At 40.9% G+C, this 19,088-nt stretch overlaps 1 protein-coding gene across 1 annotated transcript in view; it reads left to right on the top strand.

The window, feature by feature from the left end:
• LOC130403954 (myosin-binding protein C, cardiac-type-like) overlaps positions 1 to 19,088 on the top strand; it is a 29,355-nt gene that overhangs the window by 309 nt on the left and 9,958 nt on the right. The window contains exons 2-22 of the mRNA XM_056608507.1: positions 2,012 to 2,281; positions 3,625 to 3,819; positions 4,152 to 4,226; positions 4,423 to 4,571; positions 4,659 to 4,776; positions 4,960 to 5,008; positions 7,143 to 7,202; positions 8,201 to 8,364; positions 8,452 to 8,584; positions 8,763 to 8,765; positions 8,983 to 9,107; positions 9,757 to 9,862; positions 12,846 to 13,012; positions 14,424 to 14,589; positions 15,839 to 15,945; positions 16,116 to 16,145; positions 16,263 to 16,402; positions 16,739 to 16,816; positions 17,821 to 17,980; positions 18,168 to 18,272; positions 18,354 to 18,542. Of these exons, the coding sequence (XP_056464482.1) occupies positions 2,012 to 2,281; positions 3,625 to 3,819; positions 4,152 to 4,226; positions 4,423 to 4,571; positions 4,659 to 4,776; positions 4,960 to 5,008; positions 7,143 to 7,202; positions 8,201 to 8,364; positions 8,452 to 8,584; positions 8,763 to 8,765; positions 8,983 to 9,107; positions 9,757 to 9,862; positions 12,846 to 13,012; positions 14,424 to 14,589; positions 15,839 to 15,945; positions 16,116 to 16,145; positions 16,263 to 16,402; positions 16,739 to 16,816; positions 17,821 to 17,980; positions 18,168 to 18,272; positions 18,354 to 18,542 (2,589 nt within the window). The remainder of the gene's footprint in view (positions 1 to 2,011; positions 2,282 to 3,624; positions 3,820 to 4,151; positions 4,227 to 4,422; positions 4,572 to 4,658; positions 4,777 to 4,959; positions 5,009 to 7,142; positions 7,203 to 8,200; positions 8,365 to 8,451; positions 8,585 to 8,762; positions 8,766 to 8,982; positions 9,108 to 9,756; positions 9,863 to 12,845; positions 13,013 to 14,423; positions 14,590 to 15,838; positions 15,946 to 16,115; positions 16,146 to 16,262; positions 16,403 to 16,738; positions 16,817 to 17,820; positions 17,981 to 18,167; positions 18,273 to 18,353; positions 18,543 to 19,088) is intronic.

The raw sequence follows: 19,088 nt of genomic DNA, 5'->3' as shown, positions 1-19,088 counted from the left end.
TGTCATTCAACATATGAATGCTGCTTTAATCTGTTATAGACACGAGAAACCAAGAGGAAGGCTGTTAAGGATGATAGAATATAATTGCTTCCATATTCATTTATTCCTAAAACAGCCTGCAGTCAAAATATTTGGATTTCAATATATTTCATTTGATAATGTATAATTGATTTGTTCTAAACAGTTTACAAAAAAAATAAGTCTTATTTAGATAATTAGGATTGATAACACATTGATTTAAATGAATAAATATAAAATATTACCTTTTTACTTTTTTGAGTCTAGGTTAGTTAAGGGATACCAAAGATTTAGATAACGGTGCTAATTTTAGAGTTCAAATAATTCACATGACCACATTCAGACATATAATGTTGAAATTATAGAATTCAACCATCAATATTTTCATGTTTGTCAATAAACAATACAATAACAAGGAAGGTGATCACATCACTATGTGATTCATCTTAAAATAATCCCAAGCATCTCTTGAACTCAGACACCTTCCATAAGTCCGGCCAGAGCCTCAAGTGGAACACATTGCTTGGTTGTACATAGTTTCCAGCATGTCTACATGTAAACAATGTAGCCCAATAGCATTCCAATGGAACAAAATACTTTCATCACTTTTTTGTTATTTCCCCGCTTGTGGAAATGCATCGTGTTGGTCGAGTGTGAAAGGGATCGGATGACAGGGTCCAACACCGGTAGTCACTTCATTTGCGCTAAGACCTTCACCATTCAGTTGTTACTAAACAATTATGACCTGCTTAAACAAGCTTAACATTATAAATCCTACATTTCCATCAACGTTGTATGCTTATATAGTATTATATATTGTAGAATACTGAATTATCAGATTTTGTCATGGTCAAAAAAGACTTGCCAGCTTATGATCCACTGTATCACAATGTTTTACACAGAGAGGATACGGCCACAGTAACTATTAGGTTGGTAGAGGCCGGTCTAATTCTAAAACCAAAATGACCACAATTGACATAACTTAAAAGGATTTTAACGAAATGATCATCTAAAAGATAACCGGCAATCTGAATCAAATAGCATAATGATGAATGAAGATGATCAAGAGAGGATAAAGATATATGAAAGGCTTCAAGGCGGCAGCCACATCATTCTTGTCAGTCTTCCAGAGTCAGAAAATAGATCCTCCTAATCCGCCCTGTGGTGGTACCTGTGTCTCTCATCTGCTCCACACATGTAACATGCTGCACCCACAGAGGCCTACTGTAAGCCTGCACACATGCTACATCAGACTTTACACTTGTCCCATGGGGGGTTGTAGTCACGTAAACTGCCCCGTCTGTGGCCTCTCAGCATTACTGTCATATTTAGGATAGGATCGTATGACTTTTACTGACGAGGATCGGATTTCCATTGTTCGAACCTGAAAATTCCGTCTTTTACAATACGGCTTGGTGTGACAACATCTTACATATACTTTGGACAACAGCTGAGTAAAAGGTGGTTTTATACACCTGTTATCAGTTCTAATAATATCCTGACAACGGACACCTTGTCTCTCTTGTCATTCATGGGTTTCTTTATCCATATACATATATTTAGCACTCACATGTTTGAGGGTTGCTTTGAGGCTTAGTTATGTGTTCAGTGACAACGCAACAGTTTTGTTGAATTAACCAAGCTGACATGTTTGTTTGGAGTCAGATGTTTAATTGATGTTTCGCTGAAACACTGTGATACAATGAATAATCTCTGTGAAACAATGGGTCTATAGGAATTTGTCTATATCAATATATGCATTGTAAGTTCAGCACAGTTTAGGATAAACATGTTAAGCTTTTATCTTTCTGTGTTTAATGTTCTGTAATAACTGAATGAATAGTTTCAATAAGAATTTAATTTGCTGACACTATTATTTTCCATGTACCTGAGATGTCAGACGATGTCAAACAAACAAAGACATTTAAATAAATAAACAAAATAAATCCATGTAAAAACCTGAATTATGTTGCCCACCACTCCCACGCTGTAGTCTCTGCCTTTGTCAAGAAGCCAAAGGGTCAGGAGGCAGAAGAGGGCTCCTGTGTGGTGTTTGAGGCGGAGACAGAGAAGCACAACGCTAAAGTCAAATGGCAGTGCGGCGCAAAGGACATAGACAACAGCAAGACACACGTAATCGCTGCAGACGGAAACAAACACTCCTTCACCATACCAGCCGTCACCAAGGGAGATGCCAATGTCTATGCGGTGATTGCTGGGGGGTCGAAGGTGAAGTTCGAGCTGAAAGTTATAGCAAAGCCAGGTGGGAATCTTTGATGTTGCAGGTGTTTCTATTTTGAGAGCAGCACTTACTGACCGGAGCACTTTGTAAGCGGAACAAAGCACAAAGCACAAAGCAAGCATGGGCACTCAAATGTATTTATGTGCTGTATTTGATGTGTTGTTATTGCTTCACTCTAACCCACTTCTACACAGTTGGGATGTCTAGCATTGCATAGTGTGATCAAGTATGTGGACACGTTTGTTCTTTATGGGCGCATTGGCCACGTTGGCTTCACACACGGTCACATTTTCCCAAGCAATCCCTTTTTCTTATCAAAATATCTAAGCCGTGTATGCAAGCAAATAAAGTGACACTTATTCACACGCTACCAACCACTCAGTGCAAAGTATTACCATCCTGTGTGCTTATCGAGAAACCTCAAAGCGCAGCGAGAACAGATCTGTGAAAAAAGCGAAAACCAGAGAGCAAGAGAAACATCTCATAAAGGATCTAAGGACAGGGTTGGTTTGATAGGCCCACCACCACAGTGTGACGGTGTATCGTTCGTAGCCCTTTGTGTGACCTTGGTCCGAAGTATGGCAGATTATTTTCTCATGAGTAACCGGCACTTCACTGTGCCCCGGATAGGCCGGAGAGCAGACACCTGATAACACATGGAAACTCAGCCTGATAAAAACACAAATACACACCGTGATAGAGTAGAGAAAATATGCCAAAGGATATTTGAGCTCCTCTGTCACAAGATTATGAAGTATCTTGAATAGATTACGCAGGTGTTTGTCTTGGACCTCAACGAGTGATAGCCTGCCGTTCAGTGTGTTTATTGAGACTGCAGACTGAGACTGGGGGGGATAGGAGTTTAACACGTGTGTCTATTTTGCATATAAATACATTATAGGTGCTGTAGGTAAGATGTAAGAGCTGTAATGTGAGCGTTGAGTGAAAGAAATACCATAGCCATCTGTCAGCTGTTTATGAGTGAAATGCACTGTGAGAATATCTCTTGTGGATGACTGCAGCTGCCTCTGTATGGGACAATTACAATTTTAGACCGCCCCAAGTGAATTATAGACCAATCAGGGGATCTCTTCTCTGAGCGGTTCATCCATCATTCCCTGTCAATCGGATTCGCCCACACAGCGTAATCATCCCAAGGGCGGAGAAAGCAGGGTTCTTTTGGAATGCTTATTTTGTTTAAAGGATGTTAATGTATTTTCAACTCTCAAATCGTACCTACAGCACCTTTAAGATCAACTAACAATTGAAGTATTCCTCACTCCCTGTATTTCCCACCTATCTTCGGAAATGAAACCTATATTTTACTTGCCTTGTCTAATGATGTTGCGTGTCTTGTGGGACAGGCGATGGGGTACCGGACACCCAGAAGCCCCCGGCTACAGCTGACGTCCCGGGGGATACGGCAGCAACTGGGACCCCGGCAGGAGAGGGGGAACCGAGCACTGGTCCGGTCCCTGCACCGGCAGACCCCCCTGCACCTGCATCGGCAGAGCCCCCGGCAACGGCAGACCCCCCGGCCCCGGCTGCACCCACCGAGGGTGGGCCGCAGCGCACATGCCACTCGACAACATCATTCATTCATTCATTCATTCATTCATTCATTCATTCATTCATTCATTCACAAAGAAGATAGAGGAAATAAACCTATTTTTCTTATTGTTTTCTAATATTGCAATCTGGTTATCCTAAAGAAATTTTCTTTCAAATCTTTCTTTCACCAATACTCAATCAATACATATTTAAGTCATTTACGCTATGCCCGGACATTCTGTAATGAATCATTGTTGGATAACAAGATCTTCCTGACATCTTTTCAAGGGAATTCATGTTCCTATAATATTAACATTGAATGTTTTCTGAAACTTGACAGATGCTCAGCCCGACACCAGACAGGATCTGACTGGTCTGTTCACAGAGAAACCGCAGAGTGGAGAAGTTACCGTTGGTAAGACAGTAGTATAAGTAGAAAACGGTAAATTATAAATAAAGATTATATTTATCGGAAGGTGTGGAACTATAAGGAACATTTTTTTTTGATAAATTGCATAAAAATATGAATTGTATATATTCATAGTTGACTTATTAATTTGACTGTGCAGATGGGCTTGACCATTTTGGTAAAGGATGTTTACTTCATGCAGGTAAGACCATCACGTTTGTGGCCAAGGTGCACCTTGGCACGCTGTTGAAGAAACCAGCTGTCAAATGGTTTAAGGGGAAGTGGATGGACCTCGCGAGCAAGTGTGGGAAACACCTGCAGCTTAAGGAGACGTATGATCGGAAAACCCAGGTATTATTCCGTGCAGTGAACTTATAATATATCAAAAATCTAATGACAGAGACTATTTTGTCTATGGAGTGCGTTTCTTTGTTTTAGATCCATACCTTTGAGATGCAAATTGTAGAGGCCAAGCCCAACTTTGCAGGGGCTTACAGATGTGAGGTGTCATCCAGGGATAAGTTCGACAGCTGTAATTTTGATCTGATCGTACACGGTAGGCCTACCTTTGACTTGACCAGGTTTCATGTCATCATGATTTATTGTTTGTTTCAAAAATCAAAATCAATACCATGTTTCAATACAACTCAGATGTATCTGGGAACAATACAAAAATGCTATTTGTGATCTTTTATCAAAATATAAATTATTTTGAAGATATATTTTTAATGCATTTCAGAGGCCTGTGCTGTTGAAGGCTTTGACATCAGGGCAGCTTTTAGACGCACGTAAGTTTATTTTTCTTCATTATCTTTTGAATTACTTTTGAATCAACACTTCAAAACCGTACAGGTTAGAAGGTCACTGTTAAGAGGCAAAAATATTGCATTTGATAAAAAAGATTTAGAACTTTGCCCACAAGTTTTTCGATATTATAAATTATGTTGATTGAGTCAATACAATTACTTCGACTAATTTAGCCTAAACTTCCAATGCTTATTGGGGTCATTGTATGGGAGCCTTTTAGATCAGTAGAAACCTTACTTTTTTAGCTTAATGTGTGCTCTTTGTGAGTTAAAGATGCTGTGGACTAAAAATAATTGTAAGATATCGCTTTGGAATAACTGCAACTTTTAAGCATTGATTAAGCAGTAGTAATGGTGAATACCAATTTTTTTAAGCATTGTTCATACATGAATATGCATTAGTAAGCTATTCATAATCAGTTTGTTTTAGAATTTTGTTTGAGCTTATCTAAAGTGAGGAATATCTATGCATACTACCAAAAGTAAAATCTTGATTGATCAATTCAGGTAGTTAGAAAGCATTAGTTAGGCCAGCTCATCTAAAGGGAGGACTATCTATGCCTTACTTAGCATTTATAAATTACATTTGAAGGTTGGAAATGCCTTAAGCATCATTGCAGCAGTATTATCAACTAAAAAGGAGTCACGAATTGCAGAATTATTGTTCATAAAGCAAAAATTATTAATATGATAAAAAATGAAGAACTTTTCCCATCAGTATTTCAATATTATACATAATATTGTTTGCAGAGTTAAAGTTGCTAATTTATAAATTTACACTATTTTCTCATTATCTTATTTATAATTGATATGCATTGTTTACTATTGATTATTTTTCAGGAACAAGGCTTTAGAAATGCTGAGTTCAGTATGAATTCAAAATTTACTTCTTTATTCATACCAAGTAGCAATTATTCTAAAGCGCTGCGGATGGTAGTACTGGTGGTACCGTGTGACCTAGTTGCAGTTGACCTATTACTGCATTGTGAATGGTAAGTAACTATGGAAATGCTTATCAGGAGTGAAGCGAAGAGAAGTGGAACTTCATCAAGGTAAAAATGGGGTTTGTTGCAACAGTGGAGCTCTCATACCCAAACACTGGAAAACGCTGCTGACGCAAAAGGAAAAGAGATTTTAGTTCCTGCTTTTTCCGTGTCATCTTCTTCAATCCTTCATTGGAGTCAAACAGAAACAGTGTTTGGATTGATGGAGCCTCTTACCTGCTGATTTTTGGGAAGAGACAATAGAAGATCAACAGAAGTGTTAGTAGCTAGTTTTAAAATCCATAAAGACAAATGGTACGATATTTTGTGTCCAACCTCAGCACAATCTGATTTGTGGCATTTGTTTGTTCAAGATTGAATAAGGTTGGCCTCTATTAATCGTAACGGGGTGTCAATTTTGCCATTGTATATGGCTTTTGTTATGGGAAAAATAATGTTAACAATGACTAGGGTACCTCACCTCTCCCTGGTCTTCTGCTGTGTCTGAACCCAAAACAGCAGAGTAAGCTGCACAAAACGTGCCCTGGAAGAGTGAGTGTTGGCCTTTGTTTTTTGTCTACTCCTCCCCCCACCCTCCTGGAGTTTTCAATGTGATAAGATTACAGCCCTCCCACAGAGAAAGTAGTCCAGTTGTGGCGCATCGTAACATTAGCACTCCCAGGTCTGATCTTGATTGCCTGCCCAGATCACAGACAGGAGATTAACTAATTATCACAATAATGTCCTTGCCTTTATCTTTCATCCCAGTGATCTGAGTGGAGCAGACGTTTCACACTGGGATTGAAACCAGGTGCAGTCTTTAACCTTGGGAGTTGTTGTTTGGCTCTCATTTGGAGGAGGATGTTGTTGCTGCTTTTGCCAGGAATAAACAGGAAGCAACATTCTAGCAAATCAGACCCACAAGTTTGTTTGATCTACACAAATGTTTTTATTTGTACATTTTACGAAACTACAATGTACAAATGTATTTGGATAGAAATCACAAAATTGAAAATAATCTAAAGCCTTGGTCTTCTTTTTCGTGAATGGAAATCTATGCTTGTGTACGGGTAACAGCCCATTGTATGTGTGTAAAAGGCCTTTGGGTTCATTCTGCTGCTGTGTGTCTACAGTAGCATTGATGGGAAAGAGGATTCGGGGGAGCTGGACTTCAGCGGCTTGCTCAAGAAGAGGTAAGTAGTTCAGAAGTATAGGATCAGTATATGTACATGTGTACTAAATGTTCTCCCGTTATGAATCGCAATCTCTTTTTTTCTCTCTCTATGTATCTTGGAACTCTCCAGAGAGTAAGCTTGTGCTCTTTTTATTAACACACTGGAGTTCATGTTTCTGGCACAATATTAAAGTGACAGCATGCTTTTCAATTTTGAATTGCCAGAACATGGCATCAATATTTACAGATGGCATGATCTTGCAGGATTATACACCGGCACCTTCCTAACCCCAACTAGAATTAACAATATCATTATACATTATTTTTTATATTGTTAAGACAATTGTAACATTGTCTTTTATTTAACTCTACCATAATATTTGCACAACTCTTTATACCAAATGGCTGTTAGGTATAAACGCCATTTGGTATTTTTACCGCTTGAATTGACTCCACTTGAATCTACCACAATACATTTATTGTCTAGCTGCAACCGGTCGTGGGTATTTTTCTATTTTACATCAATCACAAATTATTTAAATTCACTGGTGTGTGTGACACACCATACATTTTTTTTATATCGCAACTTGTAATTTATGCTTGATTTGTCTATTTTTCATTTACAATCTGTAACTATTGACCACTAGATTTCTAATATGTTGCTGTGTTGCTGCAAAAGCTTTTGAAATTATCTTGGTTGTTTTGCTTTGTCCTAATCTGTCTGGTTTGTTTTTTACCATAACTGCTATTTGGCTTTGGCTTCTGCAGCAGTTTTGTAAAACCGTTGAAAGGGTAAGGAAACGCTAAAACTATCGTCATGATGCCTTGTTCTTATGTCTTTGTGGCTGGGCTATCTTACAACAGAGCAACTACTTTTAACTAATTTGATGCAGCTGTAATGATATTGTATCCATACAATCTCTGTGCTACATGCATTTTTAATGCTGGCAAGTTGCTTAACAATGTCGTCCTGTAGGGGCTTGAACAATGAATTAACGAATGCAATGCGTATCCCAGGGCTACGCAGACGAACGCAGGGCCTGATGTGGATGTCTGGGAGATTCTCAAGAAGGCCCCTGTAACAGATTATGAGAAGATTGCCTTCCAGCACGGCATCACAGACCTGCGGGGCATGCTCAAGAGACTGAAAAAGATGAAGAAAGAAGAGAAGAAAAGTGAAGGTTGGTACTGGAGTTGTATGGAATGACCTTTAACTTTAATCAAAAAAATATATAGACGTAAGGAATTTAATTGTGTTGATATTTTAGCCTTCAACAAGAAGCTGGATCCTGCCTACCAAATAGAGAAGGGCCATAAAATTAAGTTAGCCATTGAAGTGACTGATCCAAACGCCTTGGTGAAGTGGATGAAGAATGGACAGGAGATTCAGCCCACTGGAAGGTCTGCTCACATTCAATTCAAAAAGATGGAAACAACTAAATAATAACTATGCTCAAAGTATGAGTAATGTTTTGTTCCCTTCCCCTCTTGTCTCTCCTATCCTATGATTTCGCCTCACAATTCTCCTCATTCCTAAAATTGTTGGACTTGCTTCATTGCCATTCGATTACATCACCAGCAAGTAAGTATTCACATGGTCAATGATTGATTTAGCCAAGCCATGTTTCGCTGTTTCCAAAGTGTTTTAAAATTCATTTTCCATCGCCTGAGAACGGGTAGCAAATAGTCTGAAACAAATTAAAACACAATAGCGAATATATGATATCTCTACAATATATGTTATCATTGTATGACGTATTACGGTCTGAAATAAAAATCTGTTCCTGTGAACTGTGGAGGTACATCTTCGAGAGCGTTGGCAACATGCGCTACCTCACCATCAACCACTGTTCCCTGGCTGACGACGCAGCCTACACCTGCGTGGTGGGAGAGGAGAAGTGCACCACTGAGCTTTTCGTCAAAGGTACATCCTCTAAACATTGAGCAAAACTAGACAGGATCCACTGAAACACCTGGCTACAAATGTTAACCTTTAGGTGTTGGCCAAGCTATAACTCTATATGAAGGGCCATGGTCAAGGTGTCTTATCTTGACTAGCTAGTCTACTACCTGTGCCCAGGTACGTAAAAGCATAGACGTAGATACATAGAAGTTGCGTATATGGCGTTGACTGCTTTAACGCTGTATTTGAGAGGACAAGACTTGCCTGTAAACAAATACAAGTTCATAGGGTAGCTCCTGTTTTTCTGGATCTAAAGCACTAAAATCGTAACATTTCTCTAATGATTTCAATGAGTCATTGTAGTATGTGAATGAATTTAATTAATGTTAAATTAACGTACCTTTATTGTAAAGTGAAGTGCTTTTAATCGCAGCTCCCCCGTTTACATGTATTTGTTAACAGGCTATTCTTTGCCTCTCCAATATGGCGTCCACGTTGACGTACGTACTACGTTCCAAAGGGGTCTATGTATAGGCCTATATGTCGATGCATAAGTAGCAGGCCCATGATTAGTGTTATGAGTGGCCCCTGGGTTGGTTCTACAATGACCCCTTCCATTTCTGAGGAGGTAGAACATGCTGAAGTGTCTGGCTGTGTTTGATGCGTCCAGAGCCTCCCGTAACCATCGTGAAGGACCTGGAAGATCAGATGGTGATGGTGGGAGAGAGGGTGGAGCTGGAGTGTGAGGTGTCCGAGGAGGGAGCTCCTGTCAAGTGGTGAGGAATGGCACCGCTACATCCTGATATTTAACGAGCAAACCTCATACTATGCTTTCGATCTGTGAAAGGGTGGCCACATGTTTTAACGCCAGTGACCCACTGGATGAACTTTTGTTCTCGGACCCAGGTTTAACATAGGCCTACTCATTACATTTTCGTAATAATTATCAAAAACATGCTTGGACGATTAATATTTTCCAAAATATATCAATACTTTTAGACTGAAGACATCATCAAATGAATGATGATCAAGTGAAACAGAGGAGAAAGGAATGTGAATTAAAACAATAGGATAGCCATCCGGCGAGCCACTCAGTCCCGTGCTTGGGTCCAGACACACTGTGTGACCACCACTACTCTGGGATGAAGGACCCGCGATGACGGAATAATGATTCAGGGCCTTATTGTGCATTAAATAATCTTCCCAGGTATGACACATATAACGCCAGCCCTGTGTTTGTAAAATGAGATTCCCTTGCTGCCAAAAGGTAGTTTGAAAAAGCCAAGCATTAAAACACAGCTTAGTGGTGTGTGTCTATACAGCAGCTGTGGACTATTAATAGATTTATATCATTAATGCAACTCGTATAACACAAGCTTATCAATGGTATGAAATCATACTGGAAGCATTACTTACACACAAGATATAGTTAGACAGCATGTGTGGAGAATAAAGGAAATGCAGGGTTAGGGTTAGTGCCATGTCTCTTTTCAAGAAAGCTTTGGTACATCTTTAATAGCAATTAACTAACTGTTTCGGCTGGGATTATAACACTATGAGCTTTTAACAAATGTGTTTTGGGCTGAGAGACCCGTGGTAACTTTGTCATACTTTTTTAGTACCGTCCTTGTATATGAACGTTATATTGAGCAAAGTGCTATATGGAATGGGCTGCACACCATGAGTTTATACCTAAAGTGTCAGAGGAGTTTAACCTTCACTCGGCCGTGGACATCAAAATAATCTCCTGCTCAAATGGAGCTTCACCATCCACAAAGATCGTTGCGTTATGCTAAAGGTGCAAAGAAGTTAAACTTTCTTTTGGACATCGCTGCCAAGAGAGATCTCTACTCGTCATACTTCCTAAAGTTCCTAACTTTCTCCCTGAAGTTGCGGCCCAGAGGGATATCTACTCCTCATACATACTAAAAGGTGTAAAAAAGCTTAAAGGAGACATATTATGGCGTTTTCACAACTAGTAACCATAGTATTTGAGTTCCGGAAAACATGTTTTTGAAGCTGTTTGCTGGAAATAGCTTTTAGGAAAAAAAAATCTTGCCTACCACTCTTCCTCTGTTTCAGTCCATTCAGAATGCACTGTTTCTGGTGTCTGTAGCTTAAATGCAAATGGGCTGCAGCTGCCCATTGACCAATGAGCTGTCAGACCAGTGGCGTAACATCATGGTGATTTTCCCCGGTGCAACTATTTCTTTTGTGCCCCTGGACAGGACTTCCGAGCGGGGGGGGGTAAATATCGACGGTTGCACTGTCGATATTAACACCACTGTGTCAGACTGAACCACAGCATGGAAAAGAGATTGTTGCCGTTTGCGGACTCCTGGAGCTCTATATCTATATAATATAATATAATAATAATATGATATATGGGTATTTATATAATATTATATCTAATATCACGGCCAAAAGCTATGTGCGCCTCGGATGATATTATGAATCATAAAGACTGCGTCTGATGTCCGGAGCTTCCAAACTGCCGCCGAGCTCCCCGCGCCGGAGCTGCCGCAGTCCGACCGCAGTCCGGCCGCCGTCAAAGCCGTCCGGCCGCCGTCAAAGCCGTCCGGCCATTTCCGAAGCTTCGGCGGCAGTCCGGCAGCTCCGGTGGTGTACTCCGGGAGCTGAACTGCCACCGAAGCTTTCCGGCTGCTCCGGAAAGTCTGGCCTGGGTAGATCGGCGGCAGTCCGGCAGCTCAGCACCGGGAGTACAATCCCTTTCTTCTCCATGTCTCCTTCTCCGGACTGCCGCCACAGAGAAAGGGATTGTACTCCCGGAGCTGAGCTGCCACGAGTTCCCCCCGCCGGAGCTGCTCGTCCGCTGGTCCACAAAATCCTAGCTATGCTCTGATTGGAGGGGAGTGGGGAAGTGGGAGGTAATATTCAACTGTGCCTCCTACCTACGTAGGAGGGGGCGCCAAAACTGACTCGTTCGTTTGGTAACTGTAGGTGGGGTACTTTCAGAAATGCATAACTCACTCAAAAAAATCATGTACATACTTTTTTCAAAGTTTGTCTGCGTGTGGGAGCACCAGAGACCCAAAACAACACCCCAAATCCCAGGAAAAGTGTTGTTTTCATAATATGTTCCCTTTAACTATCTCCCTGACGCCGCTGCCCAGAAAGGGCTCTAATTGTCATACTAAAAGGTTTAAAGATGCTTAACCTTATCTCGGATGCCGCTGCCCAGAAAGAGCTCAACACACACCTCGTCGTCATTGTCCCGCAGACAATGACGTTTTGGAAATGTTTTCTCTGAATGACTTTAATGGTTTTAAAAGTCTTATTTTAGTTACAGTGATGAAATGGCAGAGATCACTATGTTGAGGATCATATAAGACCAGTTACCACGAAATAATATATATATCAGAAAGATAGAAAGACTGAGCTATGAAACTAGGCACATTTAGGCCTACATTCATTTTATCTTTTTGTTATTCCTTTTACTTTTTAAGTGTTTGGTTCCAAATATAAAGATACATATATTATATATACAGCTGAACTTTTGTAAACAACCAAAGGTGTTCTCTCTGAGGTCCAACTGCTGAACTCTATCCGTCATACCCAATTAAAAGCACCTTGGCAGGGTGATATAGATATATACAGACACTTATCCAGTATGTCTAGATCTAGATGTCTATATCTAGATATAGACACATATATATACAAAGATATATACCTCCAGTGATCATTAAAGTTATATATATACACACATATTCAATCGTTGATTTGTTTTTGTTTCTATAGGGAGAAAGATGGCGTGGAACTGACAAGAGACGAGTCATTCAAGTATCGCTTTAAGAAGGACGGCCTGAAACACATACTGATCATAAACGAGGCTACGAAAGAAGACTGCGGCCACTACAGAGTCAAGACCAACGGAGGAGAGTCAGTAGCAGAACTAATGGTGCAGGGTAGGTATTTGTGGATAATTATTAACATTGAAGCACATAATTCAACTAGAAAAGGCATTCACAAATATATTACAAAGATAATCTAAAATTAGAAATTGTGGAGAATTAATTTTTTTATTGAACAGTTTTTATTATTTGAAGATAAGCCATACTAAGTCACATATTCAAGTGCACCAGGCACTGGTTATTCTGGTGGCCATGGTGATTACAAACAGCACTTTGCCAAGGTTACAACACATTGAAGGCCAGCTAAAGTTAGCAGACATATTCCATGGCTGCAGTTCTCTGAACTCACACTATTATTTATCCTTACCTAGAGCCTAGTGAACCATTCCAAGTTGTTTCCACACTCTTTGTTATAAAGTATTATAAAAAAAACAACCGAGGGCCAAAATAGACCCTTACTTTTTACAATCTTAGTTTACATGTTTTCTAAATTATCATTTATGATCAGTTTATTATTAAGAATGTTGAACATTTATTTCTGAATATGATTAGTTTACCATGATCCCTTCTGAGACAAGCAGGGTATGCAGATAAATGTCCAAGTTCATACCTTATTACAATCAACGTTATGACTATTTTGTCTGAAATTTAAATAATGTTTTAAGCCCTAACCCTCTAGTAACAATTATATTATATTATAAATTATTCAGCCAATTTCATAACCGTGTAACCAAAATTTGTTATGCAAAAATATTTGTAAATATTTTGTTTTATCTTTAATGACGTGACGGCATACACAGGGTATAGGGTACACATATAGTATATTTGAGTATCAAGTGTATCATGGTGTGAACACGTAGGCATCCCCATTGGGCTGTAGCACAGAGTCTCCTCTCCCTGTCCTGAATTCAGTACAAATGATCTGGCTGACAATCAGACTGAGTCTGACAGCCAACCAACCAGCTGACTATGCACAGCTCGCTGGCCTCCTGTTGCCAGACCTCTAACAAGCTCCTGTAACATTCAGTTCCTGTACGTATATAGGGTACACTCTTGCGTCTATGTAGGTGCTGCTTTGATTCAGGAGTTCATGAATACATCGACAACGCTGTTGAAATTCTGCTGCTATATTTGTTGCCACAAATCAGAAAAGTGTTGATACCCTACTATCTGTTGCTAGGATACAGCAGAGTACAACATTGGCTATAGTTGATAGCCCTGTGTTATACCTTATGCACGCACACACACACACACACACACACACACACACACACACACACACACACACACACACACACACACACACACACACACACACACACACACACACACACACACACACACACACACACACACACATCCCTCAGTCAGTTAATTGAATCCAAAAATATACTTTACATACCCCTGCCACCCTACATCAAAATCCCAATACTCAATGGTAAACATTGCTTTCTACCCCACACAGAGAAAGACCTGGAGGTTTACCAGAGCATCGCAGACCTCACCGTGAAGGCCAAGGAAGAGGCGTTCTTTAAGTGTGAGGTATCTGATGAGAAGGTGAAGGGAACGTGGTACAAGAACGGTGTGGAGGTCAAGGCGAGCTCCAGAACCCATATCACTCACGTTGGCAGGTGTGTGTGAAGGGGGAAAAGTACAGGAAGGCTCTATAAAAAGGTGCTGTAGGAAAGATTGAAGAGCTATTATTGGAGTGTCATGTGTTAACATGGAATACAGCTATCCGTCAGCTATCCTTGAGTGAAACCGCTGTTAGAATATCCGTTTCCAGTTGTCTGCACCTGCCTCTGCAGGGGCCAATTTAGATTTTAGACCGCTCCCGCTAAATTTCTAACCAATCAGGGTATCTGTTCCGGGATTGGTTCAGGGAATCCATCTTGCTCGGCCTTCACAGGTGGGAAAAATTAAACACTTCTCGAAAGAGGATAAAGACAAGATGCATGGTGTTTTTTGGATTAGTTTCTAAACCTTATGCATTTCAGTTCTAATCTGCTTGCTCTCTCCTACCTACAGCACCTTTAATGTAAAGGTACTTTATTGCTGTATGTTATCTGCTAGTATAGGCCCTGACCCATGTGTGGCAAACCACCTTCCCGATGTTTTTTCGGAAGGTTTGCTTCCATATTTGAAGAAAAACCAAAACCCCTGTTTTGGTTGCATTGGTTTGGAATCCCTTACTAAATCGGCCATAAGTCTCTCCCTCAGTATCGATGGCTCCACTGTCCACCCATCCTCTCACATCCAAAACCTGTGCGCCATCTTTGACCCAACAATCTCATTTGGACCCAGTTTCTTTTTCTACCTCAGAAACATTGCCCCCATCCAGAAACACTCACCTAGAATCACCTAGAATTACTCACAGAACTATTGCAACAGCTTCCTATACGGCACATCCGCCAAAGTCTTCAATTTATTATAATTCAATAAATAATTAAAATCACGTTACAATAATTATTATTATTATCATTAATAATAATAATAATAATAATGCATGCATGCAATAGCATGTGTTTAACCCACAGGGGGCAATTTGAGTCAATATTTACTTCTGATCTTAAAACACTTTCTGCATTTAAGTGGAGATTAGGCCCAGGATCACTTCCCAGCACTGCTATGTAACCCATTATTATCACTTTTCGTTTTAAAATAAGTTGTTTTGGTTTTCCCTCACAGGCTCTGACTTTTTTGTCACATGCCATTTGAATACAGGACAATCGGAAACATATACTACCTGATAGTAAATTAAAACATGTGCACGTCCTCCATTGGTTACCATGGTGTACATGGGACTCCCTTTAGAATGCTGAGGCTCCAAAGCACTGACAAATGTTGCAGATATTTCATATTGACCTTTAACCTTTACAGGATTCACAAGCTGACCATCGATGCTGTGACCCCCGAGGATGAGGGAGACTACACATTCGTGCCAGAGGGCTACGCTTTCAACCTCTCTGCCAAGCTCAATTTCCTGGGTGGTCAATTTATCCTATAGCCACTAGACATTAAACAAAATAGATTTTTGAGTCAATTTCGAATAATACTTCAATTTCATATTAACAGTAACAATTATTCTAATAATTTTCTGGGTTATTTGAAGCCAAAACTTACACATGTATCTCCTTTTATATGTATTCGTCTTTAGAGGTGAAGATTGATTACGTTCCACGGCAAGGTATACCATAAAAATTTTATTTATCTTTATTTGTTATTGATAAAAAGGAAAACATTCTAATTTAAATGATGTAATAAGAAGGACAGCTTTTTAAACGTCTTGGCTCTTTTTCCTCAGATCCCCCAAAGATCCATCTGGACTGTATGGGCCGCAGTGCGGACTCTACCATTATAGTCGTGGCTGGCAACAAACTGCGGCTGGACGTCCCTATCACTGGTGATCCGGCCCCAACAGTGATTTGGACCAAGGGAGGGAAGGTACCCTAATCACATTGTTCGCCCTACTTTGGTCAAATTCCTTAAAACACAATTTGGACTGATCCAGAGTCCAGTAGGTAAAGGCCTCTGTGAATTCTCAAGGTTCATAAATACAATTAACCAGCCTTAACATGAAGCTGGCTTCATAGTAATTATAATAATGAATGTTATACTTCTTCCCAACTAATATATAAAATACTATATCTGGCACAGTAACATAACTCATTGGTACTCAGTAATCTCAGAACTGTGAACAGGTAAGAGACCACTAACAGCTAAGAAGGAAAAGAAGATGTTCTCTTTCTTCTGTTACCGCTTTGCTCTGCTCACACGTAGGCTAGTGCTGCAAAGCCAGAGGATGCTGCAAACAAAGGAAAGGCCCCCCTCTCTTGGACCGTGAACGAGCTTGGAAAGGTAAGCTCTATCTAGATCTGGCTTGAGCTTTGACAGGTCTCTTAGCCTTGTGCATGTGCCCCCTCCTAAGTTGTGTCTCCTCACAGTATCTGGATAACAAAAAAATGCACCTGTCGCCTTTTCTGATTTATTTATGTAGTTTGCCGGCATATCACTTTTGAAAACCCAGTACCCCCACAATGCATGTTGAATGTCTCGTAAACCTTAAAGAAACAACTTATTTCTTTGTTTTCTGTGCTTTATGGTGCACTCAAATGTAGGCACCGGGCGAAGAATGCTAACCTCTATGTTTCCTTTCGTAATTCATGTTGAAGACAGCATATTGCATGCCTTGCCTGGACTCTGTCCTGTATTTAGATCACCACAAAGTACTGGAAGAAAATGAAAGTCATGCATGTAGCAGTGAGCTAATTCCATCAGGCCAGGTAAGAGCATGTTCTGAATCTCCCTTCGGACACACACACATCACAGAGGGAACTCAGAGGTGGACAGTAAGTACGTCCAACGTGTTGAGTAGTCACTGACTAATGCTGCAGATGGTTCTGCATTTTGACGTTATTGCGTTTCAGGCCATTTCTTAGTCGTAGATCCCTCCCTTTTTAAAAGAGCTGGATTCTAAAGTATAATGTCATGCTGGAAATATTTTGAACCCCTAGGCAATAATAAAGCAGCATGTGGTGGGTGTATTAGAGGTTAAGGATACTCAACATAGACTGTATAAAATACTGACCCTTACTAGCACAGAAACTGCACTGGTCCACCAGCTTTGTTTGTAAGGCACAGGGTGTACTTCTTGAATGCATAGTGTCGTGTTGGAGAAAACGACAAACACCACAATTACAAATCGTTGACGTTGTGTGAATACGTGAAGGATCGAAAGTACCATTTGCAGTGATAAATATTTTGCAAGCGACACACGGATGGTGTGATGCGTTGCTCATAAAGGGACGGTGGTGTTGGGACTAAAGAGGGAAGCACTGATGTGTGTGTCACGGTCGGTGCAGGTGGTGTCAGAGGGAGACGGGAGAGTGCACGTGGAGAGCACCATGGGCCACTGTGTGTTCACCATTGAGGGGGCGGAGAGGCAGGACGAAGGGGGCTACTCGGTCATTGTTCGCAACCCAGCCGGGGAGGACACCGCTGAAATTATCGTAAAAGTTGTCGGTAAGAAGGAGTCCCCCCCCCCCCCATCACCCACACACACACACATTCTTGCTTAACAAAGCAGTTGTAAGACCAGATACATCCCCCACCCCCCAAAATAAACGATAAACGAATACCTATGATGAATAATGTAGTCCAGCGGTCTCTGATATTCTCAGTTGTTCTAACGTCCACATGCCCTCCCCAGACGTGCCAGACCCCCCCCTGGCCCCCAGGGTGCTGAGTGTGGGTGAGGACAGCTGTGTGGTCCAGTGGGATCCCCCTGCGTTTGACGGGGGTCAGCCTGTCATCGGTAGGAACACATGCCGGAGGAACAAGCAGCGTTTCTTCTCCGATCAAGCCGGCGCTCATTAATCACTCGCTCCGTCAACAGGCTACGTGCTGGAGAGGAAGAAAAAACAAAGCTACAGATGGATGAGGTTGAACTTTGACCCCTACCCCGACACAACCTTCGAAGCCAAGAGGATGATCGAGGGCGTGGCCTATGAGATGCGGGTCTACGCTGTCAACGCCATCGGCATGTCGTGCCACAGCGCTGCCTCCCAGCCCTTTGTACCAGTCGGTGAGTCTCTTCATGGCACTCCACCTTCGTTCACCATGACACTTTTAAAAAACGTACGCTCTGGCTCAAGCAGAACAACTTTACTGCAGGTCACTTATTGTATTGGTGCAACGCAAGATAAAGACAAAGACAGTGACCGTGTAAGGGTGTGGCAAGGTGGATGATACATTCTGTCTCATTGTGGAACAGAAGGTATGGGTGACCTATTAGAAGTTTCATCAGGCGAGGGGCTTTTATTTGAGTGTCAGGGGGTGGACACAATTATGCTTGATGTAAATCTGTGAAGATTTTTGTTTAACTCACCTGTCTGAAATTGAGAGGTTGGCGAGCAATTGACATCGGTTACATTCCAGGGTAGTTTAAATGTTCTCACTTCTGTTGGACAAAACAAAGCTACAGCTATGGGAGCTGCTAAACATTCGTCGGCTCACCAACTGCCCATTTTCTGATACTTACATGTTCATAGACACATAATTATTTCAACCCACAAGATTTTTTCTGGGTAATGGAGAGAGTCAGGGAAAGGTCACATGTTTAAGGGTTTTT

Source organism: Gadus chalcogrammus, chromosome 14 (assembly GCF_026213295.1).
Source record: "Gadus chalcogrammus isolate NIFS_2021 chromosome 14, NIFS_Gcha_1.0, whole genome shotgun sequence".
NCBI classification, from domain to species: Eukaryota; Metazoa; Chordata; class Actinopteri; order Gadiformes; family Gadidae; genus Gadus; species Gadus chalcogrammus.
Note: the sequence above shows the minus strand (reverse complement) of the source record. Positions and strands in the feature narration are given on the sequence as shown.